The sequence below is a fragment of the Lethenteron reissneri genome, chromosome 30 (assembly GCF_015708825.2).
Source record: "Lethenteron reissneri isolate LAM-NWPU_2019-01 chromosome 30, ASM1570882v1, whole genome shotgun sequence".
In the NCBI taxonomy this organism is placed as follows: Eukaryota; Metazoa; Chordata; class Hyperoartia; order Petromyzontiformes; family Petromyzontidae; genus Lethenteron; species Lethenteron reissneri.
The window spans coordinates 2,741,782-2,766,768 of NC_083808.1; the positions used below are offsets into that span (position 1 = coordinate 2,741,782).

At 49.6% G+C, this 24,987-nt stretch overlaps 2 protein-coding genes across 6 annotated transcripts in view; one reads left to right on the forward strand and one right to left on the reverse strand.

The window, feature by feature from the left end:
* MRPL42 (mitochondrial ribosomal protein L42) lies at positions 1 to 15,632 on the reverse strand. 4 transcript variants are annotated; one of them, XM_061562801.1, is made up of 6 exons: positions 15,616 to 15,632; positions 3,794 to 3,877; positions 2,558 to 2,675; positions 1,969 to 2,053; positions 964 to 1,136; positions 1 to 474 (listed from the first exon to the last, which is right to left on the reverse strand). In XM_061562801.1, exons 2-6 carry the CDS (start codon positions 3,849 to 3,851, stop codon positions 420 to 422), a joined length of 489 nt encoding a protein of 162 aa, XP_061418785.1. In that variant the 5' UTR covers positions 3,852 to 3,877; positions 15,616 to 15,632; the 3' UTR covers positions 1 to 419. The 4 variants fall into 4 exon arrangements, with proteins under 4 accessions (XP_061418785.1, XP_061418784.1, XP_061418786.1 ...); XM_061562800.1 differs by lacking the exon at positions 15,616 to 15,632 and adding an exon at positions 15,186 to 15,244; XM_061562802.1 differs by lacking the exon at positions 15,616 to 15,632 and adding an exon at positions 15,186 to 15,243 and having other exon boundaries at positions 2,558 to 2,615.
* Positions 8,757 to 24,987, forward strand: part of LOC133349402 (suppressor of cytokine signaling 2-like) — a 20,680-nt gene continuing 4,449 nt past the window's right edge. The window contains exons 1-2 of one of the 2 annotated variants that reach the window (XM_061562793.1): positions 8,757 to 10,111; positions 21,513 to 21,656. In XM_061562793.1, the coding sequence (XP_061418777.1) occupies positions 21,515 to 21,656 (142 nt within the window). In that variant the 5' untranslated portion in view covers positions 8,757 to 10,111; positions 21,513 to 21,514. Of the gene's footprint in view, positions 10,112 to 14,142; positions 14,362 to 21,512; positions 21,657 to 24,987 lie in introns of those variants that run through there. The other variant, XM_061562795.1, reaches the window with a different exon arrangement.

A 24,987-nucleotide genomic window follows, 5' to 3' on the forward strand; every position in this document is an offset into this window, starting at 1 on the left:
TTGAATTCTTGAGTGTAAATCTTCACGCTCTTTATTTCTTAAATAAATCTTTTTAAAAACTGTAAAAGTTTGCGGTTCAGGCTTGGTTCGAAGGGTGTGGATTATTATTACACTAATAAACATTGTAATACATTTGTTGAAAACAATTCTTAAAAGTTGTAGGCATAATTGTGGGGTGTTCCCCCCCGCGAAATAACAGACAACACTCCTTCACTGGAATTATATAAGACAAAGTAATATCCGTTGTGTATTTCCAACTTAACTTTATAAACGAGTTGTTGCATCATGGGAAATAAAGTACGTGAAAGAGTTACAACCGAAAGGACGGCTTTCCAGCTTCGTCTAAATTCTAGAATGACTCCATATTGCAGGCGAGCGGAAGTGCTGTGCAACACGCAAACCTTGGCTGAAAGTTAATATCAGGAATCCGGCCTGTCTTTGGGTGGATTTTTTTTAATCCTCCTCAGGTGATACCTGCAATGAACAAAGAAAAGCTTTTAGCCACAATGTACGTCAACCCCACAGTACACCGCGACCCCACAATGTCCATGATACTAAATCAGATACTTTTAAGTCGTACATTTGAATTAACATATAGTTGATATATTCATCGTGGTAGTGTACAAAACGTCAATCCGCTGTTGGACGAGGGCTTCCCCACACCAAGCGGGTCGGGGGGGTCGTGAGCACGCTGGCCCACGCCGGTCAGTGCGGAATGGCGAAGGTGGGCACCGTAGACTTGCGAGCACCGAAGCGTCGCACAACAGATTTTGCTGCTCACAACGGAGCCCTGCAAGCTCTATGACAAGCTGTTTGTGCGTGGTGGTCACCCACTGTTCAAGCACTCAAAGCTTGACGCCCCCCTCACCCCACTTAGCTTCCGATATCTGACAAGATTGGGCACAAGGTGGCACAGTTTCCCCACATGCAGTCTGGATGTAGTTATTTAAAATGTCAACTTACTGTCCGACAGGGAACCAGCGGTGCTTGCTGGTGTAGAACAAGCGGCTCAGCTCCTCGATGGCGTGGTGCGGTTTCTTCCTGAGCTGCGTCAGCGGATTCACTTCGAGTCGAGCCTTGAGCATCTCCTCGTAGGTCTCCTCCGTGTTGTTTACGGGGTCTGGCCTGGGCATCGGCTGCATGGGGGGTGGAGGGAGGAACAAAATTAAATGTGGCGTGAAGACCGAGGAGACAAAAGGAGGGGAAGACAATTGGAAGAGATGGCAAGATGAACTCGAAACGTTTGGTGACCGCTGCTGGATAACAGGAGAAACTAAAGATATCAAGGAACGGAAGTAAAAAAGAGAGACCTTTTGCCCAGCAGTGTTAAGTTACAGGCCGATGACAACTTATTTTGTGGTCGATTACATTGGTCAACACACTTTTTAACACACCATCCTAAAAATACAGCACCATATTTTAACACTAAAGCAGTCACTGACTCGCAACAACTTGCAATCATAAGTGACAGTTAATTTCGGGTAAAATAAATGAAAATAGGGTATGCCGATAGCATAAAAATGAGATGTGATAGAGCAAATCTGAGATCAGATTTGGAATCAGCACCCTGAAATTAGTCTAAAACAGTTGCAAAAGTCCAAGCCAGAAAAAAATGTTTTTTTTTTGTTGACCAGAGTTATCTGGGCCCCTTTCAAAATGACAGCCCCCCACATCCGTCTCCCACAAGCCACAACCAGCACGACGCGGCCGATGATGTTCAGTCACCAAGCACCGCCAAATCACCTCCCGTCCAGCGGTACGTGTTATTCAATTCGTCGAGCAATCGAACCGAGAATTGGTCGAGATTACCAGGCACGGAAATAAACAAATACGATGGAATTGCGATGTACAATTTAAAAGTTAGGGGAAAGTGATCTCGTGATTATCGCCATAGCGTGAGAACTGACATCGTATTGGTCGTAAAAACAAAAATGTTGTAGCGCTGTTGTAGATGCAAGCAGCACAAACCTGTGACAGCTCGTAGGGGAACTCCAGGGCCGGGTGGTGGCAGACGATGGTGCGCCCATCGGACGTCAGGGCCAGCTCCACCTTGCTGTGTCACGTTTGAAAACATAAATGAAAAAAAAACATCAATAACACTGCCCTAAAAGTAAAAACTGCATATGATAAGACGTTCCTGGCGATGGCACTTCTTCATGGGCACGTGTTTATGCATCACACATCTATTTTCTTGCGTATAGAAGTATGTTCAGGAGCTAAATGGCAAAATTTGAGGTCTGCTAGCCACGAAGAGGGCCTTCAGCAGAGTTGGCGTAGTTTTGCTGTTCCTCCTCCGCTGAAGGAGCGCAAGCTACAGTGGATTGATTACACAACTCAAACTATGGACAATTCAGTGAAACACGAGCAGTATCACAAACACGGTGTTTACTAATAATAATTCTGATAACATCAGTGTTTCATAATAACTCTGATAGTCTGTTGTCTTTCCCCGCACCTCCGATTAGCACGGTTGGCTACGTACGGTGCGTAAGAAGTTCTACGTACATCACAAGCACCGACTAACCGAGCCCATGCGAGTGTAAAGTGAGCTTCGTACCAGTTGTAGTCATCGGGCAAGGCGGAGTATGAAGACTTGTAACACGGGTGGAGCCAGCCTGCGTTTCCAGACCACAGTTCAAACGCAGTGTTTAACCTGCGGGTGCGAGATGCCCTTTCTGGGGGTGCGAGACATGGCCACATTTATTTTAAAAGGTAAATCATCAAAACTCAAAATAAGCCACGGGCACGTAAATACAACTTACTTTGTTTCATCAAACCCATGTATTTAATAACATTAAATTTTTGAATGATTGAGAACCAAATGGGTGTAAAGCAAGCCATCGTCAGCCAGGCTCGCTCCACTGCTGAATAAAAGCCTCCCCGTGCAGCTGACGCCACATCTCTGGATCCTGCGATGCAACACTCCACCACCTATGCCCACAACACCTCCACACACCACGAGCCGAGTGCTGGTTAAGTCACGCGAGTGTAGCCGTGGGGAGCATACAAGATCGGCCTCTGTGGAGGAGGTTCATGAAGGACGCTGCTGTGCAGTTGGGAGGCAGTCGCCCTCCAACAACGGAGGGCGGAGGAACGACGCTCACAACGAGCGGAGCGCCGGGTGGATAAAGCACAGCAAGTTGGTACAGTAGGGGGCACAGGTGGTGCATCAGCCAGTCGTCTCGGTCATCTCAAGTCAGTTGACCCGTGGCACCTGCTGGGTCTGCCCCGTGATCTCCTGCCAGCGGGCGTTCGACACTTCACGTGGCCTCAAGGTGCACATAGCCTGGCACAAGCGTCGTGGTGACGTCACCGCCACTTAGTGGCGAATTACGGTTGTTGTGGGGAGCATACAAGCACAGTACAATTATTTCGCTGCACCGCCTGTTGGCGTATAGGCCCTCAACAACAGCCAAGCGGAGGCTGCACCACGGCACTTGCGCCAGGCTAGGTGCACCTCGAGGCCACGTGAAGTGTCGAAGGCTCGCTGGGCAGACAGTGATGGGGGGCAGAGGCGGGTGTTGAGGGTTGATCGACTGGCAGAGCACCGTCCAGGGTCAGATGTACTTATGGCATTGCCCTACCACACAGCAGCAGGAGCATCAAATCGGAGTATTATAATCGATCCACTGCTGGACCGAGGGGCCTCAATCCACGCCTCCGTGGCAGGCCAGTTCGGTGAAACAACGCCTTCAATGTTTCTTTGTTTAAATGTTAAACAAAACTAGAAACAAGCGCTGAAGGTTGCCTCGACTTGAGGCCTTACCCCACCACCCCCTCCCTCGTCGCTTACCCAGCCGAGGCAGACGCGCCGCGCTCCGCACAGCGGCCAGGCGAGCCAGCGCGTTCATCTCCTGCTGCGGGCTCGCACTCCTCTCTTTGAAAACACAAATGTAGTCAACAGCGGCGACTAAACTAGAATGAAAACGAAAGAGTTGAAGTATCTAAGGGCTGTGACGAGACGTCGCCTGGCCACGCGTGGAAGCGACCTTGCGTGACGTCACGCTCGGAATAACTTTATTGGAACCGGGCAGCACCACCAAGGCTCCGCCCCCCCCCAGGGGTGAGCGTTGAAATAACTTTATTGGAACATCGGGCGATGCAGAATATTGAAGCATTGGGTATTTGATAATTGTTTTTTTACCCTTTTAAATGGCAACACAACTGGCACCTGTTTTACAAGGAGTCATGTTTGTATAGACCACAATACCTGCAGTCATAATGCAAACAAAAAACATAACTCTGATAATGTATGCACTGTCCTTGAAGTTGATTGGTCCACACTCGAGACAGCTTTCCTTAGAGCCTAGTTTCACATGGTGTTGGGTATATCGTAAGAGTTTTTTTTTATTGTAGGTTAAATATAGACGCGTCGTTAAATCCACCAACCACCAACCACGTCACACGGCCAATTAGCAAGGTGTTTGTCACGCAAATTAATAAAAACAAATGTGCCAATTACGGTAGTTACGTTTTCAGCACACCAGCGTGTTGGAGAGTAAACCCAGAATAATATTTACAATTATTCAAAAAGCATCAACGAGCTCGGGTTGAGTCAGCGGCGTGACTGGCGTGGAGGCAGGCAGGGGGTGTGCTGTGCCTTGGCCCTCCTGGTGGATAAAGCTACGAAATGTGGCCCATTCCTTGACAACCGCCATGAAATACAGATTGCTTCAAAAAGTGATAACACTTAAATGGCACAATCGTTTTTAATAGGAAAAGAACGGATAAAACACTGTAACATGATAACATATGTATGTTAATAGCTTCAAAAAGCTAAAGAGAATCCTACTCGTTCGCCATCATTGTCAATGTTTATTGTGGTTTCGTTGCACATTTTAAGAAGTGTTTTTTTTTTTATGTGAATCACCCTGTAATTGTTTTCAACAACAGTGTAACAAGAACAACACACGATAATTTAAAACATGGTTTAAATGTACTCTCGTGAAAATGCTTTCATGTTACGTGCCACGTTTTATTTTAACTTAATTGGAGCAGTAACGTTTCGCCTCCGCAAAAATGGGCATGGCGTGTTTGTGTGTACGTTGTAGTCATCATCATTAGTTCATTACCATTGTGTAACCAGCAGGTAGACGAGCAGCGCCGTAGTAAACGAAACGATTCCATGGAGGCAAGAAGACAAATTTAATATTGGGGCCCCACGGGGCCAATTGCCGCACCCCCCTGGGCTGATGTCGTCACTACGCCACTGGGTTGAGTAAGTTATAGCTATGGGTCCCTTTTCGTCGGTATCATTTGTGCTGTTCGGCTTTTGGCGTTCTCTCGCCTATCACTGGTTGGTGAGACAATTCCATCAAGGAGACCAATCAGTTTCAAAAACAATACGTGCATTATTATCGAAGCATTTTTGTTTGCATCTTTGACCACAATCACGTGCGGTCAATGCAGACTTGATGCCCTGGAATGGGTGTCTATTTGGTGTTTGAACGTCTTAACACCTCGTGTATTACAGCATTGTCGGAAAAGGGTAAAGCCTATCATTTTATCATCGGATTAAAAGCGTCGTAATTTGCGTGTGAAGACGCGACTTAGTCTTTGCTTATCTTTGCTCGTATTTCAATGAGGCTGCGCCATATTCCATGAAGTATTCAGATGTTTGAATACACGTGTTATTATTTACTTAATTTAAAATACGTGGGGGTCATGGTATACGTTGTAATAATATAATCACACACCAGGGTCACATCGTTTTCATCCTCATAGTCAACTCGGTTCTTAAGGCCCAATAGAATAAAAGGGCCTCAATTGTCATCAGCCATGATCAATCCACCGCTGGATGAAGGCCTCTCAAAGCCGACGCCGATTATCTCTCACGGTCCTGCGATGCCACAACTCCATGGTCGTGATGGTGGTGGTGTACGACCTCCCAGCTCTGTTCCCTACTTTGGCAGCCATTCTGTCATCAGTCTCAACCGCATGGTTATCATCCGTTCTCGCGACCATGCTCTAGCCAAGCCCCACTTAACAAGTCAATACGATGTCTCTACCTTTACTTTTTACGTGTTCCGGCCAGTGTGAATTCCACGCGCTTCTTTGTGCACTTTTCAGCTTTTGGTTGCATTTTCATCGTGTATATATTTTCTCAAATCTACGTGTCATAGCAGAAAAACATGCGTATTGTGTGAACACTTCCTTTAAGCGTATCGATACGTTGCTTTTCAAGAGTTCAGCAAACACTCAAATCTGACTGTCTCGCTCGTCTCTATGTCATCATTGTTATCCAGGTACTGTTTGAAAAACTGCCCTTAGGACATTCTACTCTGATGTGTTTTCCAGTCGATGTCATGTGCTGGCTTTTGTTTGGCGGCGAGATGTTAACGACCTCGCCTGGTATACAGGAGGTCGTGGGTTCCATCCCGACCCTGACACCTGCTGTATATTTGGAGTTTGCATGTCTCTCCCCGTGCTCACGTGGAATTTTCTCCAGGGCCTCTGGGTTTTCCCTCCACATTTAGAATCAAAGCGTTTAGAGTATTTAGTCACTGCTATAAATTTCCACATAAGCCACTTCGTTGAGATATCATTTTGGCCAGGTCGCTTCTAAAAAAGAGATACATAGTTCAGTGGGCCTTATATGATAAAATAAAATATAGTTGAGTTTAAATCGTTTTTAGTTAACTTGGTCTCCTTCTGCATTAAGTTATTCAAACTGTTCTATCGGTCTCTATACCGACTGGCATCAGCAAATTTCAGACGGTTAGTATTCCCCTCGTTTATATGTATGCCTTTATTATTTCATTCTAATAATCTGTAAACATCTTCCCATGTTGCTCTGACTAACTTTCGCGAGTGTATATCTCATTTCCAGAGGCTGCTAATTAATGTTACATGTGTGCACTGTTTTCAATTTATTCTGTAATTCCTTTAGGGTTTTTTTTAAACTGTGATTTATATGTCAGTTTAACACGTAGGAGGCTTCACGACCAATATTATCCGTAACAGAGGTTGTTTAGGTGAGATCGCGTAAATATATAATGTGTCGCTAAGCCCGCTACCACCCGACAGCCGATTAGTAAGATTTGTTACGTTAACAAAACATGCCAATTCGGTACCAGTTCAGCACACCGGTGTATTGGAGAGTGAACCCACAGCATTTACAATTCGGGTACGACGTTTCTGCCGGTAATTACAACCAGCATCATCAGGCGGCAGCCAGATACATCTGGCGGGTTTCACGACACATTTATATTTACGCGATCTAACCCAACAACCAAAAAACCCCGTCTATTACGGATTGTGTGGCTATGGGCGACCCGCGTTTCGCCTCTAGATGGCAGCATTGTCAGTCGAAAGTTCTCTCGTGGCGGGCACGTGGAGCGGCGAATTCGCGTTCTTACCCCAGGCGCTCTGCGCGTCGAGGCTTCGCCTGGCTGGCTTCCCTCCCACACACGCAAAATAAAATCATAACGACCCACGCCACGCAAGCTTCAAATGTTAAATGGACTTACACACTCAGCAGGAAGAGGGGTGGGGGTGCGATAAATCACCCGTTCGCACGGATTCTGTAAATCCAACATGCCTTTGTCCGTGTACGTTTAGTTCATTCAAGAAACAGTGCTGTATATAATAAGATGACGGATTGTGACACCGGGAAAACCGTCTATTCACAGTTTGGCCTTTTGGCGCAGATTTTTTTTTTTTACTCTCCCAAGTTATGGGCAATCCTTCAACGCTGTGGCCGGCTTTCAACAGCCGAAGTGCCTTATAGCAACACAGCGTTACACTCAGTATACATTCTCATTTATATTCGAATCAACTTTCCGCCCACCGTGACGCGACCGATGTCGATGTCGCCAGCGAGTCCCGCCCGTCACCTCCCGTCCAGCGGCACACGTTTGCCCAACTATCTTCGTGCTCTCCGGCTAGCCGAGTAACCGATCGCTTCTTCGTCTACTTGCTTGGCGGCGAAGACAGATCGCCAGCGTGTCTGTGTTCATGTCGAGGTTGGGTGGATGAGTGAGCCACCACTGAGCCGCACCTCCGGTTGGCTACGTACGATGCGAAAGAAGTTCAACGTTCTGTACATAACAGAGGAGTGGCCTCGTGGTGTGACGAACTGTGATTGTGAACCCGCGAATAATCGAAGCGGGCAATTGCGTGATTGTGTGCGGTCCATGGTTTGAGATAAGACTCACGTGCATATTCATAGACTCGCACAGAGACACCTAGAGACTCGCATAAGAGACCCACGGACTTACGCAGAGACCCCCACAGACACCGATATACTTTGCACGTGGACAGCGACGTCTCTCTGTGTGCATGTTGAGGTCGGTCCGAGTGAGCCAGTGGGTGGCTTCAAGAGTCGCCGCACGGCGGATGTCTGCGGTGCTGCCATCAAGTAAAAACACATTCCTGCGGAGGGAGCTGGTAGGAACGTTGGGTTGCTCGGTCAATGGCCAGGGTCAACGGCGGCGTGGTGTATTCCGCAAATATGCCCGACTGTGAGGGCGGACACAAGCCGGCTTGAGTAGGTTAAACGTTGAGTTTTATAAGGACACCACGGGGTGACCAGCCCCTCCCCACCCAGCCCCACCCCTCCCACTCCCCACGCAACCCCTCCCCACCCCTCCCCACCCAGCCCCTCCCCACCCTCCCCACCCAGCCCCTCCCCACCCTCCCCTCCCCACCCAGCCCTCCCCACCCAGCCCCACCAAGCCCCTCCGCACCCAGCCCCTCCCAACCCTCCCCACCCAGCCCCTCCCTACCCAGCCCCTCCCTGCACGACGGACGGACACAATAATCCCCTGTGGGCTGGTGTAACCAGGAGGTTCCTACCAGTACAAGTGGCGCTTTCAAAGTGGCCCCGTGGCTCGAGACAAGCTGACCGCAGTCTCACTGTGGCCGATTGATAATCGTCCGTCGGACGGAAGATATCCCACTATCGATCGCTGAAAACCATCGGTTATCCCAACTCGACGCGAATGACCATGTTGCTGTTACGATGGCTCTGTCTCGTCATTTACAGAATCTTCCAGGCTAAATAAAGATTTTTGATTTATTCGATCGACAACTATTTACAGACAGGGTCGCCTTGTATGTGTGAGATGTTGTGAGCTGTTGAGCCGTTGATGGCGGGGAAAGTGCCAAAGACAAAGATCACCCGTGTAGCCTTAGCAGACTGTTGAGCCAAGTGCTCTTAGCGAGTAGCACCTATGAAGGCGCACGAGGGGGGGGGGGCGGCCAGCACTACGCCCTGCCGCCTTTGTCTCCCCAGTGCAGTGACGATGTTTACACACCGCACCAGTTACTCATTTAAATCTGAGTCGACCTAGACAAGACCCATGACCCGTTCAGATACTCGCCACTGGTGTTGGCCGTGAGCGGGAATCGAACTCGGGTCGCCGGGTGCGTAGCGCAGCGCGCGAACGGCTACACTGTCACCACCGCCACCGACATCACGAGCGGCAGCAGCAGCATCAGCAGACATCTGAAATGCTCCGTGCCGGAGGAGGGCAGCACGTGAGCGTAATTCCTGGAAGCTTCCAAGAAATCGGCTCGGAGAGGAGGCAACGCTCTCCACAAACCCAGCCTCCACGCGAAGCCAGAAGGAACGACCCCACACCACCACCAGACGTGCGCCGGGTCTCAGATTGAAAGCTCCAGGCTCCGCACGTTGCCAAACGGGGCTGGGTGACCGGCATCGAAAACAACAACAACAACAACAACGTCGTCGTCAACATCATCGTCACCCAACAGTTGCAACATCGTCAAGAGAAAGCGACGGACGCAAGGACGGAGATAGAGAGGGGGGGGGGGGCAGTAGAGGACGAGCAGGAGGAGATACGGGTTCGCGCGCGCGCGCGTGCGAGTGCGTGTCTCACTGGATGTGAAACTCTTGAGCCCTGGTTTGCACCCGAGCAAGTGCGGCAGCGCCACGAAAGCGCGAACAACGTTGTTGCACATTGTTACACATTGTTACACGCGCGACAGATTTGGCAAAGGGTGGTCTCTGGTGCGAGTCTAAAATTAAAACACCCGCCAGACAAAGTCCGAGACGTTTCCACTTCGCCTTTCAGCAGGCGAGCGGCCGTCTTCTGCTTTTTTGGGCGCAAGCGACACTCCGACCACCGTCCGTCACTCGCAATATTTGGTAAGTGTGCGCAGCGGCGGCATTAGCAGTAGTTGTTGTTGTTGTTGCAACCGTCGTAGTGAGTCGTTCTCGTCTTCCCAATCGTAGTTCTTGTGGGCTTGAGTCACTGCGTCTGTTTGTCACGCCTGTCTGTTTGTGGTCGGCGTGCGTTTGAATGCGCCCGGTGTTGTCCACCCGGTACGTGTAAACCGGTGTCACGGGTAGAATTGTTTTGAGTATTTGTTTAGTTGTGACTGGGAGGGAGGCGGACGAACCTGCCAGTGATTTCCACTGCGTCTGTTAGAATGATGCAAGTCATCTTGAACCGAGTTGAGTGCGCCCACCATTATATTGCGCATGGACAGAACAGCACGTGTCGGTTCAGAGGTGTCAAAAAAAAGACAATTCAGAACGCGCGCAAAATGCAGTCGGTTCGCGTGCAGGTGGATTGTGATGCCGTGGGATCGCACGAGGTGGTGGTGGTGGCGCTTCGCCGAGGCATTCATTCAAAAGTGAATTGACGATGACCCACGACGACGACTATGATGGTGGTGGTGATGATGAAAAGCGAATTAGATGCCAAACTAGCACGCGCGCTCGCTAGTTTCGCGTCGGGAGTGCGTTCACGGTGGTGCTGGTGGTGGTGAGCGCGCCGCGCTACGAACCCAACCACCCGAGTTCGATTCCCGTTGACGACCAATAAGCAGTTGACGGATATCTGAGCCGGGCATCTGGGCCGCCCCTTGGATCGACTACGCTTTAAACCAGTATCTGGTGCGATGTGTGTAAATATTCGCCGCTAGGGAAGACAAAGGCGGTCGGGCGGGGTCTTGGTTACCCACCGTCTCGTGTGCCGTGCCGGCCTTCACAGGTGCTACTCACTAACAGCACTTGGCCGAACCGTCTGTCGAAGGCGATACGGGAGATCTTTGTCTATTCCGTGCGTACCTGCGCTCGCCATAAGAGCAAACCCCGTCGTAAACCCGCCACTGCATCTCGTCCCGAAACGTCGCTCTCCTCGGGTCGAACGAGTGCTCGGCGTGCCTGCCTGCCTGCCTGCGCGCGGATCGCTCGCATTGTTGCGCCTCGGTGTCGCCTCTTCGCCGCGTCGCACGGGGGGAGGGTGGTGAGGAGTGGTGGTGAGTGGCGGTGGTGTGGTGTGGTGGAGGTGTGGAGTGGTGGTGAGTGGCGGTGTGGTGGTGTGGTGGAGGTGTGGAGTGGTGGTGAGTGGCGGTGTGGTGGTGGGGAGCGGTAGTGTAGTGGTTAGCGCGCTGCGCTACGAAGCTGGCCACCCGGGTTCGATTCCCGCTCACGGCCAACACCCTGTGACGATTATCTGAACCGGTCCTGTGCATCCCCTAGGTCGACTCACTGGGGAGACAAAGGCTGCCGGGCGTGGTGCTGGCCACCCACAAACCTCGTGTGCCGTGCCGGCCTTCATAGGTGCTCGCTATAACAGCACTTTTCCCCAAAAGTCTGTTAAGGCCACACTGGGGATCTTTGCTGCCATCGTCTGTCATCTCTCTGTGACCGGGGTAGCCGTCCTGTCGGATTCGTCAGAGCGCGGCGAATTTTGCCGCTTTCGAATTTGACGCTCACCCCGAACCGACAACGGCGGCGGCGCAAAATTCTCACCAAACTCCACGCGCGTAAACGTCGCCGCGCCTGTGTGTCCGTGACAAAGATCCCCCCGTGTTGCTAATGTTTTTTTATACACGTCGCACTAGGTACTCATTTTAGGCTGAGTCGACCTAGATAGTCGTCACTGGTGAGGGCCGTGAGCGGAAAGCGAACTCAAGTCGCCAGCTTCGTAGCGCAGCGCGCTACCGATCCCCACCTTTGACGTGAACCCACAAACACACGCACACATATGTACATTCACAAAAATGACAAAAGATCCTCTGCATCATAGCGTTCATAGCGTTTAACAGACTTTTGGGGCGCGTGCTGTTAGCACCTTATGAAGGCCGGCACGACACACGAGAGAGGATGTAGTGGCCAACACCACGCCTGGCCGCCTTTGTTGCCCCAGTGCTAATGTGTACACACGTCGCACGGGCTACTCATTTGAGGTCGATTCCACGTTGGGGGGTGGCGCAGGACCGGTTGAAATAGTCGCCGGGGTTTCGAGGCGCAAGTTGCGCTCACCGCTAACAAACCGCCGTCGTCTTCGCAAACACACGCGTACGCGTCCGCACTTCGTACGTGCAACACAGCGGCCTCGGATACTGAACGTGCCTCGTTAATTATTCCGCAGACAATAATCGCAGTAATGAATGCGCCACGCAGGCGTGCGGTGAACGCACCGAAAAAAAACCACAAAAACGCGCTTGACGCAATTAACCACGGAACGCTGTCTGCGAGCAAAGTGACCAGGAACACTACAAGACTACACACGACCCATTGTGTGTTCGTCTTGCTGTTGTTGTTTAGTATGTTCAGTCCGACACGGGTGGCACAGGCAGGTATCTGTTGCTTCTTTGTCTCAAGTGTCCCCGGCCCCCCGACTATATCTCCAGTAGAAGTGCACCCTCGATGACAAGTTCATGGATGACAGCGCGCCACGGACACATTGGCGAAACAAACGGGATAACTCGATACGGATTGATCAAAAAATCCGGGTTAAATCGACACGGATTTGAAAAACACCGGATAACTCGACACGGATATTTTTTTATATAAAACGGGATAATTTGACGCGAATTAAAAAAAAAACGGTATAACTCGATTACATTAAAAACAGGATAACTCGACACGGATTGCTACAAAACTCCGGGTTAACTCGACACGGATTCTAACAAACGGGGTAACTCGACAGGCAATGAAGAAGAAAACCCCCCAGGATAACTCGACATAAAACCCAAGTGCGTGATAACTTTGACACGAATCGAAAATAAACTCGAAGCGACTTGAGCACGACTGGTTTTGATGTGTCGCTTGTAAGAACGATGGTGGTCTCTTCTCCACGTGTGCAACCTGATCGCCGCTCTTTCATTAAACCCACGCGTAATTTAATAATCGTGAGTAACCCTTAGCGACAAATGGCAACGCTTAATCAGATGCGCATGAGTAATGGGTGTAGAAATGATGCCCTGACTAATGATCACCTCATTTTAGGGCTTAGGGGGGGGGGGGGGGTGTCGTGGGGCAATTGTGCAGGGCGTAAACTCCACGCTAACTGCGTCTAAAATGGTTCAACGTTGGCCTAATTGCAGTTCTTAAAGATACCACCACCACGCTCCTGTCGTACGTTGTGCGGGGAGCGGTGGCGCGGCAGTTAGCGCGTTCGATTCCCGCTCACGGCCAACATCAGTGGCGATCGTCTGATCCGGTTCTGGGCCTCCCCTAGACCGACTCAGCCTCAAATGGGTACCCGGTGCGATATTTAAACGTCGCCACTCGGGTCGACAAAAGGCGACAGGGCGTGATGCTGACCGCCCACCCCCCGCGTGTATCTTGGCGGCCTTCATAGGTGCTCGTCAACAGCACTTGCCACTAAAGTCTGCTAAGGCTACACGGGGGAGCTTCGTCTTCTCCATACCCCCCCCCCCCCCCCAGTTATCTCCGAGTAAATCGCTTTAAAACGCGAGATACGTTGAAGCCGCTGGGGCGGTTGTTCAAAGAACAAAGAATCCCGATTTAAAGCTTTCGTGACTGCAGGGATTCATCTTCTTGGTTCTTTCGGTAAAGTCACGTAGAAGTGAAGTAATAAAATAATAAAAATGAAACATAATAAAATAATTCTCACGACGTTTCGGTCACAACGCAAGCAGCCGTTCTCAGGTGAAGAATGAGGACGGCTGCTTGCGTTGTGGCCGAAACGTCGTGAGAATTATTTTATTATGTTTCATTTTTATTATTTTATTACTTCCCTTCTACGTGACTTTACTGAAAGAACCAAGAAGATGAAAGAGAATCCCGTTTTATAGCGAGCGACACCGGCGTTATGAGCCCCCCCCCCTCCAACCCACACAACGCGGCCACCTCTGCCCCCCCTCGTGGAAACGTGGACGCGTCGCAGCAGTCACTCGCTCGAGGACGAGTCGTCGACACGATCGAGGCCAGGGACCGCTTCGCATGGCCGGCACTGACGTTAGCCGTGAGCGGAGATCGAACTCGGTGTCGCTGGGTGACGCAGCGCGAGTGGCCTACGAGGCCACGGCGCACGAGGAGACGCGATGGAGGATGTGTCCAACGTGCCCGGTCGCCCTTTGTCTCCCCCAGTGCACGATGTTTTAAAAAAAAAAAATTTGTTTTACACAACGCACCAGGTGTGTAGAACATAAACGGCACGGATATCGCGCGCCACCGGCGGTCGCCATGAGCAGCGTTGTTAAAAGGCAACCGATAAACCGGCGAACCTTGTTTGTTGTTGTTGCATAATTGATCATTACCGGTTACGAAAGTTTATGGAACGCCAGGAATCGTTTTACATTCGAATTCAGAAGAATCTATTCTGCTGCGTGGACACAAGACACACACGGAAGACGTGGTGGGGGTGGTGGGGTGAGATGATTAACAAACTCAGAAAGTTTCTCCGATTGACGCGTTCCAACTGCGGCACGCGGGGGAGATGTAATTGTACCGGGTGCCCCTTCCAGAATGCCAGGTTGTGTGTGTGCTGGGTGTATATGTGTGCTGGTTGTGTGTTTCAAGTGTCATGTATTAGGTGTATAGCCCTTTGAGCCATGCGGCTATTGAGTCGGGTGCAACCGCAACACACTAAATATGAACAGAGAACATCTTAAAGCGACGACGCGCAACAGAAACATCCTGGATAAACCCGTGTGTGTGTGTGTTGCGGAGGCTGCCTTCGTTTCCGAGTTAATAATGTGGAAATGTGCAATGATGTTAACGTCACGTTCGACCTTTTTAAACAGTACGTGCGGAAAAATCGTTAACCGTTTTTTTTTGTTCGTTACTCAGAAAGCAAAACCACCCCCCGGTGTTTAACAAGAATAACAACGACACAACCTTAGATCGTAGGCGCAGTGCGCTAACCACTGCACCACCGCTCGCCCAACAATGAACAAAAGACAAAGATCTCCCCCGTACAGTCTAGCCTTTGAACAGACTGTTGGGACAAGTGCTGTACCTATTTGAAGGCCGGAACGCCACATGATGTGCGGATGGGTGGCCAGCACCACGCCCGGCCGCCTTTGCCTACCCCATGCTGATGTGTACACACCGCGCCCACGTGTTCAGTTAAGGATGAGCCCACCGGTTCAAATATTCGTCATCGGTGTTGGCCGTGAGCGGGAATCGAACTCCGGTGCGCCGGGTTCGGAGAGCAGCACAACTAACCGGCTCCGCCACATGTACACCACGCACGCTCTGACACGCATGTAGACACAAAGATAAAGACCCCCACTCCCTATATAGCCTCAACAAACTGTAGGGGCAAGTGCTGTTAGCGAGCACCTATGAAGGCCGGCACGGCACTCGAGGGGGTGGGTGGCCAACACCACGCCCGGCCGCCTTTGTCTCCCCAGTGGCGATGTTTACACACCGCACCGGATACTCACTTGAGGCTGAGTCGACCTAGGAGATGCCCAAGACCGGTTCAGATAATCGTCACCGGTGTTGGCCGTGAGCGGGAATCGTTCTCGGGTCACCGGTTTCGCGGCGCAGCGCGCTAACCACGACACTACCGCTCCCCACGTACACACGCGCGCACACACGCAACTTACTACACATTGACTGATGTAGTTTCATTTTACCCACTTACGCCGTTGGGAAGCCTTGGGACAATACATTGTTTCGTTGCAAATCAAATACTCTCTCTAACATCTTAGAATGCATCGCGTTATGAAAGCCCCCGAGCATCTAGATTTGAATTCAATCAAGATGATTATAATTAACTCCCCATTAACTTATTACTCTTTATCGTCTGCTTCTTGCTGGTTGTATGCGCGTCCGTCGGGGTGTGTGTATGTGTGTGTTTGGGGAGACAAAGGCGGTCGGGCGTGGTGCTGGCTATCCACCCTCTGCTGTATCCGTGCCGGCCTTCATAGGCGCTCGCTAACAGCACTTGCGCCCCAACAGGCCGCAAATCTTAACTCGGGGTCTCTGTCTTGTTTGTTGTCTTGTACCCTGTGTATGTGTGTACTGTACCTGTGTATGTGTGTACATTGTGTATGTGTGTACCTGTGTATGTGTGTACCCTGTGTATGTGTGTACATTGTGTATGTGTGTTCCTGTGTATGTGTGTACCTGTGTATGTGTGTATGTGTGCACCCTGTGTATGTGTGTACCTGTGTGTGTGTACCTGTGTGTGTGTGTACCTGTGTGTGTGTACCTGTGTGTGTGTGTACCCGTGGGGAGCGATAGTGTAGCGGTTAGCGCGCTGCGCTATGAACCTGGCGACCCGAGTTCGATTCCCGCTCACGGCCAACACCAGTGACGATTATCTGAACCTGTCTTGGGCCTCCCCTAGGTCGACTCAGCCTGAAATGGGTACCTGGTGCGGTGTGTAAACATCGCCACTGGGGAGACAAATGCGGTCCGGCGTAGTGCTGGCCACCCACCCCCATCGTGTGCCACACGTGCCCCAAAAGTCCGTCCGGGCCATACGGCTGTGGGGGGATCTTTGCGCGCCTGCGTGTGTAGTGTGAACGAGTAGATCTGTGCGCGCGAGATTCACACACGCAACACAAAACACGCAAGTTCGATTCCCGATTAGGGAAAATAACCGCGTGGGGTTTATCCGAAGCCTGCGGTGGTTGCACTTGGGGCGACTCGGCCCTTAGAAGGTGGAACCCGGCTGAGTGAAGCTTCAAACGCAAATTGCAGACAGAGGCGGATGTCGGCATTGTGGCTTTGAGCTTGGGCATTATTTTCCGGCCTTTTGCAATTGTGTGGCTGTAAGTGTTGGTGGGGAGGAGGGGGGAGGGGAATAAACTTTCGTCTGCGTGTGAGCGGTGCATTCGTATACATTCACGCGTGTACACAAAAGACAAATATTCCACCGCGTTTATTGCAGCCTTATTCACTGTCGGGGCAAGTGCTGTTAGCAAGCGCCTATCAATAAACCCAGGCAGGAGCACGCGCGGCTGACGTGGCGAGCACAACGCCCGACCGCCTTTGTCTCACCCAGCGTTGGCGTTCGACGTTCACACACCGTATCAGATACCCGTTTAAGCGTGAGTCAGCCTGAGTGAGGCACGTGATGGCCGTGGTCGGGATTCGAGCTGAGATCGCAAGCTTCATCGCGCGCAGTACGCTAACCGCTGCGCCACTGCTCCATAACACTTGTCCCAACAGTCTACGTGCTATACGTGGGATCTTTGTCTTTGTTTCGTGTACGCGCGTGTGGGGAGCGGTGGTGTAGCGGTTAGCGCGCTGCGCTATGAACCTGGCGACCCGGGTTAGATTCTCGCTCACGGTCAACATCAGTGAAGAGTATCTGAACCGGTCCTGGGTCTCCCCTAGGTCGACTCAGCCTCAAATGAGTACCTGCTGCGGTGTTTAAATATCGGCACTAGGGAGACAAAGGCGGCCGGGCGTAGTGCTGGCCACCCACCCCCTCGTGTGCCACAGTGCCGGCCTTCATAGGTGCTCGCTAACAACACTTGCCCCAAGTCTGTTCAAGGCTATACGGGGGATCTTTGTCTTTGCAAGTCTTCGTTCCTTGAGTTTATTTCTGTAGGTAATGTTATGTGTACGTGAGTCTGTGTACGTATGTATATTTGTGTGTGTGGGGAGCGGTAGCGCTAACCGCTATGAACCGAGCGACCCGAGTTCGATTCCCACTCGTGGTCAAGACCCAGTGACGAGTATCTTGAACCGGTCCTGGGCATCCCCTAGGTCGACTCGGCCTCAAATGATTACCTGGCGCGCGGTGTGTGAAAGCATCGCCACTTGGCAAATTGTGTGTTCAAGATTCACAGATTAACAACCTTCACAGGTGCTACTCGCTAGCAGCACTTGCCCCAACAGTCTGTTAAGGCTACACGGAAGGGGGGGGGGGTCTTTGTGTACACGCGAGTTTGTCATTTTGGGAAGATACCCGTGCGTGTACGGCACGGGGTTTACACTCATTACCGGATCGTGGTGTGAGAGTGCTTCCCGTGTGTTGTGTTAACGCGCTGCGCTACGAACCCGACGGCCTGAGTTCGATCCCCGTTCACGGTCAACACCAGCGACGATGATCCGAACCTGTCTTGGGCCTCGCCTAGGTCGACTCAGCCTCAAAGGCGTACCACTGGGAAGACAAAGGGGGCCGGGGTGGTGGATGGCCACCCACCCCTCGTGTGCCGTTCCGGCCTTCATAGGTGCTCGCTCACAGCTCTGAGAGTCTGTTAAGGCTATACGGGGGATCTTAGTATTTATCTTTATTTATCTTGTGTATATTATGTATGTGATGCATACATATGCTCGTGTGAGTGTCAATTATGTATGTATGCGTGTATTATATATGAATATGAATGAATACAAACGTGAATAATGCATGTGCACGTGTTATGTATATGAAAGTATAAAAACCCGTGTGTATGTTATGTATATATATGTGTGTATGTACGCACGCATACACATATATATACACGGCGGTCTGTGAATGTCGAGCGCAAACGTCGTGGACTGCAATGACAACAATAATGATTTCGTCTCATTCGGCGCTGTTCGGCAAGACCGCTTCAACGATAACTGCAACATTTCCACATGCCCGTAGGGGGCGCTAATCGTGGCTTGGGGGGGGGGGGGCACACTGCCCCCCATTTCCTACACTGGGGGGAGGAGGAGGGGTGGTGCAAATGAAATAAGTAATATTATAAAAAGTTGTTTAAAACACGCTTTAATGAAATGTACCGTACTAGTAATGGAAGAACTCCACGACTCCAGGAAGCTTGCCATAACGTAAGGGACCGTGGTGATTTACAGCCAACGTCAGTTTCCCGTGGACAATTAAACCCAAGCCGAAACATAACATAAAAAATAGTGTTTTAAAATATTTTTTTTTAACGATAGATTATTGTATTGTCATCAGTATGACATAAGTATACCAAGTTTGCAGTCCATACCACATTGGGAAGTGGGTAAAAATAGAGTTACAAGATTTGAGGATACAACAACGACAACAACAACAGAGTGAGTTAAATAAAAGCGTGTAAAAAAAACCACATGTATTCAATGCAACACGTAGGCAGGCTTTCGCGACCAATATTATTCATGATGAAGGTGTTAATTTTTGTTGGGTTAGATCGCCTAAATATAAATGTGTCGTGAACCCACCACCACCCGATACAGTCAATTCGTGATGTTGGTCACGTAAACAAAATGCGACAATTAGTTACTACTTCAGCACACCGGCGTGTTGGGAGAATAAACCGATAATATTGTTAAAATATAACGATGAGCCATTGTATCAACCTCTCCCACTCCACATACAAAACAAGTAAACCCGTAAAAACAAAGTTTTCCACTCTAAATCCTTTATATGCGTGGCGGCTAGAGTTCTCTCGTCCTCTGGCTTGAGATGGCTGCAATCTATGGGTCAGATGATTGTCTGCCAGTATTAAGAAATTGGTAATTAAATATTTAATTAGTTTTCCCTAAACAGTGTAAAATTTTGGAAAAAAAATTCACGAAAATTAATTGTCACACACAACGAGTCTGTGTGGAAAATGTCAGCTCGATTGGATCACGGGAAGTGGGTTAAAAATCGAGCGAAAGATTTGCACGGTCCTAAGCAAGCAAGCGAACTTAATATAAAGGATTTAAAAATATATTCGCCTGTGGAGGACGCGGGGATCGACCCCGCAACCTTTGGCATGGGAAGCGAGGGCGCTACTAACTGCGCTACTCCACCACGGCCTGTGGAGGGGTTACGCTCTGGGCTCTTGCACTGTGATGTTCAGCCAAAGCCATGAATGCGTTCTATTTGAATATATGTAAAATACATTTTTTTTGCCTAAAAAGTGTAAAATTTTGGGAATTTTTTTTCACGAACAATAATTGTCTGGCACAACGAGTCTGTGTGGAAAATGTCAGCTCGATTGGATCACGGGAAGTGGGTTAAAAAACGAGCGAAAGATTTGCACGGTCCTAAGCAAGCAAGCAAGCACGCGAACTTAATATAAAGGATTTAAAAAAGAAATCCGCGTGGAATTTTCCCACTGTGCACAGTGGGAATTCATGGCCTTTACCAACAAGTTAACATTTAATTTTGAACGTACAGTTCTACTTTTACAATAGTATATAAATATTATTTATTGAACGTCATCTGACATTTTTTGTTTGTGATGGAAGTTAAACGCAGCCTCGCTGAGCGGAGCAGAGGGTTTGGGTACACAAAACCTAAATGTTAAACAAATTATTTGTGAATTCTGCACCAAACACAAACACATCGAACTCAACTAAATGATGTTATTTTCCTTACGAGATAAAACCCACTGAGTCATTCGCTCCTTTTCAGAGGAGGCGACCTGGCCACGCATGACAGCTCAACGCAGTGCCTGACAATCATCACATCTGGGAATGTATATCAGCAGCCAAATAATAATTTGTCGACAACGCCGTGGCCTTAAAAATAGATATAATAGGCGACGTTTCAGGCAATGGCTCTTGTTCATAACACACACATTGGAGAGGCTAGAGTGGATAATTCGACTTGGAGACTGCACTGCAGCGACCTTTTAAAGTATCTGTTGGTCTTTGTGTGATTTGTAAATCCGCGTTCAAGATCGGAAGCCTGCGTGTAATTTCGCGGTTAAGCTCGGCCTCTCGCGTCCCTCCCCTCGGCTCGAGCGCCTCCACGCTGACGTGGGACGCACCGCTCAGCATCCCCAGAGGTCGCCACCGGTTCAATCTCACGGCGCGGCAGTTAAAACAATGGGCAGGTTCTTTTCCTATCTCTCGCTCACCCCCGTACCACCACCCCCCCCCCCCCTTTAATCACCCATCAGTCGACTGTACGTGGATACACCGCGGTTAGTAAGCAGATCGGGAAGTCGCGAGTGGTGAGGTAAAACGTGGGCACTCCCACCTCTTCCCAAAACATCTGGCCAGCACCACCAAATATTAGACCAAAGCGCCCTCTTAGAGGTGCTCTCCAGAGCTCCCTCTAGCAAGAGCGCCTTTTGCCAGCAGTGGCGCTTGCAGGCAAACTGCTTGTGACGTGCGTATGGCATTGCCCAAGACCCGGGATCGGCAATCTGCGGCTCGGGAGTAGCATGCGGCTCTTCAAATGACTGCTTCGTGACGTCCTTTATGGAAGGCACCACCGACTCGTACCCACGTTGCTACGCGGCTCTTGAAAAATATTGAGTTTCCTACCGAATTCGAAAAAAACAATCGCTCTTCTTGTTATTTCGGTTTGCTGACCCCTGCCCATGACCATGTCCAATGCCTCATGCCCTTCTCTCTCTCCACCGCGCCCTGCTGCCCCCAACCTCACTGCCCCTCCCCCCCACATGCCCCCTAGGCATGACTTGCGAGACAGAGACCGAGGCAGCCGCCCTGCCGGTCGCCGAGGGCGAGGCCGCCGCCACCACCACCACCACGGAGCCCGGCGGAAAGCACGCGGAGCGCATTCCCGTGGCCACCATGAGGCACCTGCAGATGTCCGGTGAGAGAGGGGGGCGGTAGTGGCTCCTCCAACCTCGTGGGCTGCCACTCGCTCGGACGGGAGACTGCGTCGTGGGGGAATTTCCACGCGTGGACCGTCCGTCGGCTTGGGTTGTCGCGACGTGGGCAGGAGAAGGCGATATAGCCAGTGATGTAGGGAAGGCCCTTCATCCAGCAGTGGGATTGAGAAAAGGGCTCTTCGTCAGCAGTGGCAGCGGTCATGATCAATCCACTGCTGGACGAACCCTCCTCCACCCAAACCGCAGACATCTCTCGCGATCTTTGCAATGTAACAAAGGGCTACTAAACAAACAAACGAAAAATTCCGAGCGGAATTCTTCTCGAGACTGAGAAAATATATAAGTGACTATTATCTCTGTAATTTAAATTTTAATGCCTTTACAGCGATCCCGATAACTGCCCTTTGAGGTTCAATTAAGAACCGTCTTTTCATGCGCCCGCGGATGGCGATGCAGCCTGAGGACACGGGATTCAGCAGAGCGTGTCCAATTATCGCAGGGTCCGCTTTGCAACTCGGAATGAATCCTTCAGATCGATCGATTGATCCAAGTGCCACGGTTTTCTCCCGCGAGGACAGCTGAGGGACCCCCTTAACTCCCAGCCATTGTCGCTTATCAATGATTTCCCCGCGAGAGAGAGAGTCTCGGTAAGACTCGCTTTCAAGTGGCTCCTGCTGGGATGGTCCAATTTTCCAGCAAGCTCCTGCCAATATAAACTCTCCAGAAATATAAACTCTGCTGCTGAAGAAGATGTCCGATGATCTCCTGGTTAACACAGCTGACAAGTATTAATGGAAGTGATTTTCATTCTCGTATTAGTTATTATTAAAGGTGAGATGATTAGTCGATCAAACCAGGAAATCAACTAAATCATTGAAATCGACTGTTTTGTGGTTGATTACTTGGGACCATTTAAAGATGATAGCCACCCCGCCTCACATCCCACGTCCGGATGGAAGGAAACCCCCTTCAAGCCCCACGCCATCACCTCCCGTCCAGTGGCACACGTGGGGAACAGAGGTAAGACCTTTTTTTCTAATCCCAATTATTGGCGTGTTGTCCCATTATTATTATTATCATCATAATAATGTAAACCGAGAATCAGAAGAGAACTTTAATGACATTAAATAATTGGAGAGCCCAGCGCTAAGATTACTCTTCGACTGCTGGGATGTTTTGGTTCGTGTTATTTTTAAGGAAAACGGAGCATCCGGAGACAATCCAGCGTACCTACAAGAGGATGACATCCAAAGGGCCACACAGTTGGGTTCCTGAATCCACTTGTTGTTCTGCCATTTCCTCGCAACTCGCAGTCCACGGAATTTGGAAATACTGTATTACAAATCTCTGCATAATCCACCAACCCTTGCCTCCAAAGCACTGGATCGCTGGCGTACACCACCATGATCTGGCCCATCTACGCAAGCTGATTAGCGATGAGAATAATCATCTGGTTTCTAGACATCGTACCCAAGGGGTTACAATATAGGCTGCCATTCCAAAGCACGACTCCCCAGTGACGGAGTCTCGATAAAGATAAATCAAGGACTTTGGTAATTATAAGTCAAATTAATTTTTGGGAGTAATTCATTCTATCGTTTGAAACTATTATTGCACCGTCAGTGTCAATCGCGTGACTTTATCACCTTTCCTATACTTTACACTCCTATCGTGTTTTTTTTGTAATTGTGTTTGTTGCTGTAACTTTCTGACTGGCCCCCGACTGGACATTTGTGAAAAAAAGCTTTATAGCTCATCGGATTTCTCCTCCACTATAAATACAGATTTCTGATGCTTCTGTTATTTTCAAAGTTGCTCGTGAGAAAATAACGTTGGCCGGGACAAGGCAGGAGAGCATCAAAGTGGTTGTGTGCAGAGCTCCGATTGTTACCCCACACTTTGCCCTCGCTCCGGTTTTCCTCCCGCATGTGAAACGTTCATTCATGGAAGTTGGCCAAAAAATCCCAGCGTGGTGGGTGCCTGGGTAAAACAACAGCATCATCACTGTTATTATTATTGGGTAATATGGGTGTCGGGAGGGGAGTACTTTCATAACCGTGTCGTTTATGTCACCAGGTTAGAGAAACTGTTGACATTCAGTGCCTCTTCACGGAGTCAGTCTGGAGGGAGTTGAGATGTATGTTATGTCGCATCGTACGCAGCCAACCATACTAATCGGAGGTGGGGGAAGGACAACAAACTAAACACAAAAGCAGTTCTAAAGCAATGGGTTTTCAATCTAGATGATGATTTTAAAGTGCATAGCTCCAGTGGCTTCTTCATAATATTGAAAGGAAGAGCGTTCCAGACGGCCGCAGAAGCGCATCTAAAAGCGGTGACCGGCGTCTTTGTTCGATAGTTAGCAGCCAAAAGCCGCTTCTGCTGCTGCGAGGATGACCGTAATCACGAGATGCGTGGAGGGACGCAATGAATGATTTTAGCAACGATTACAAATATACAGCGGGCGTCAGGGTCGGGATCGAACCCACGACCTCCTGTATAACAGTTAACATATCCTAGCCACCGCGATGTAAATGTTTCGGGCAATGTCCCATCTGTAGAGCGCAGAGACGGGAGTGGAGTGGCTGACTTACAATTGGGGATTACTTTAATACGTTATAGTGGTTTGTTGGGTTTATCATTTGCATACTGGGGAAGGGTTTTGCTTGGCTAAGACACTGTCACATCTTAAGATTACCCTACTCCTACCCATGATGACATCATACGCAATGATACGTTAATAAACATTCTCAATATTATTATGAAGACACTGTAGCTGGAATCGAACCATCGACTCGGCTCTTATTATAAAAAACACACAGACTCCTCGATGTGCCAGATCTCGGAAGCCAAGCAGGCTGCTTTAGCCTACACAGTGCTGGAACGCACGACGGCCACGCATACGAACAAAAAAACACAGGTGAAATTTCGATTTAAAGCTTTCGTTACTGCAGGGATTCATCTTCTTGGTTCTTTCGGTAAAGTCACGTAGAAAGGAAATAATAAAATAACAAAAATAAAACATAATAAAATAATTCTCACGACGTTTCGGCCACAACGCAAGCAGCCGTCACGTAGAAGGGAAATAATAAAATGATAAAAATAAAACATAATAAAATAATTCTCACGACATTTCGGCCCCAACGCAAGCAGCCGTCCTCAGGCTGCTTGCGTTGTAGCCGAAACGTCGTGAGAATTATTTTATTATGTTTAATTTTTATTATTTCCCTTCTACGTGACTTTACCGAAAGAACCAAGATGAAGAAAAACACAGGCGCTATAGGCTGCGGAGCATCACCTGTGGTCAGTAGG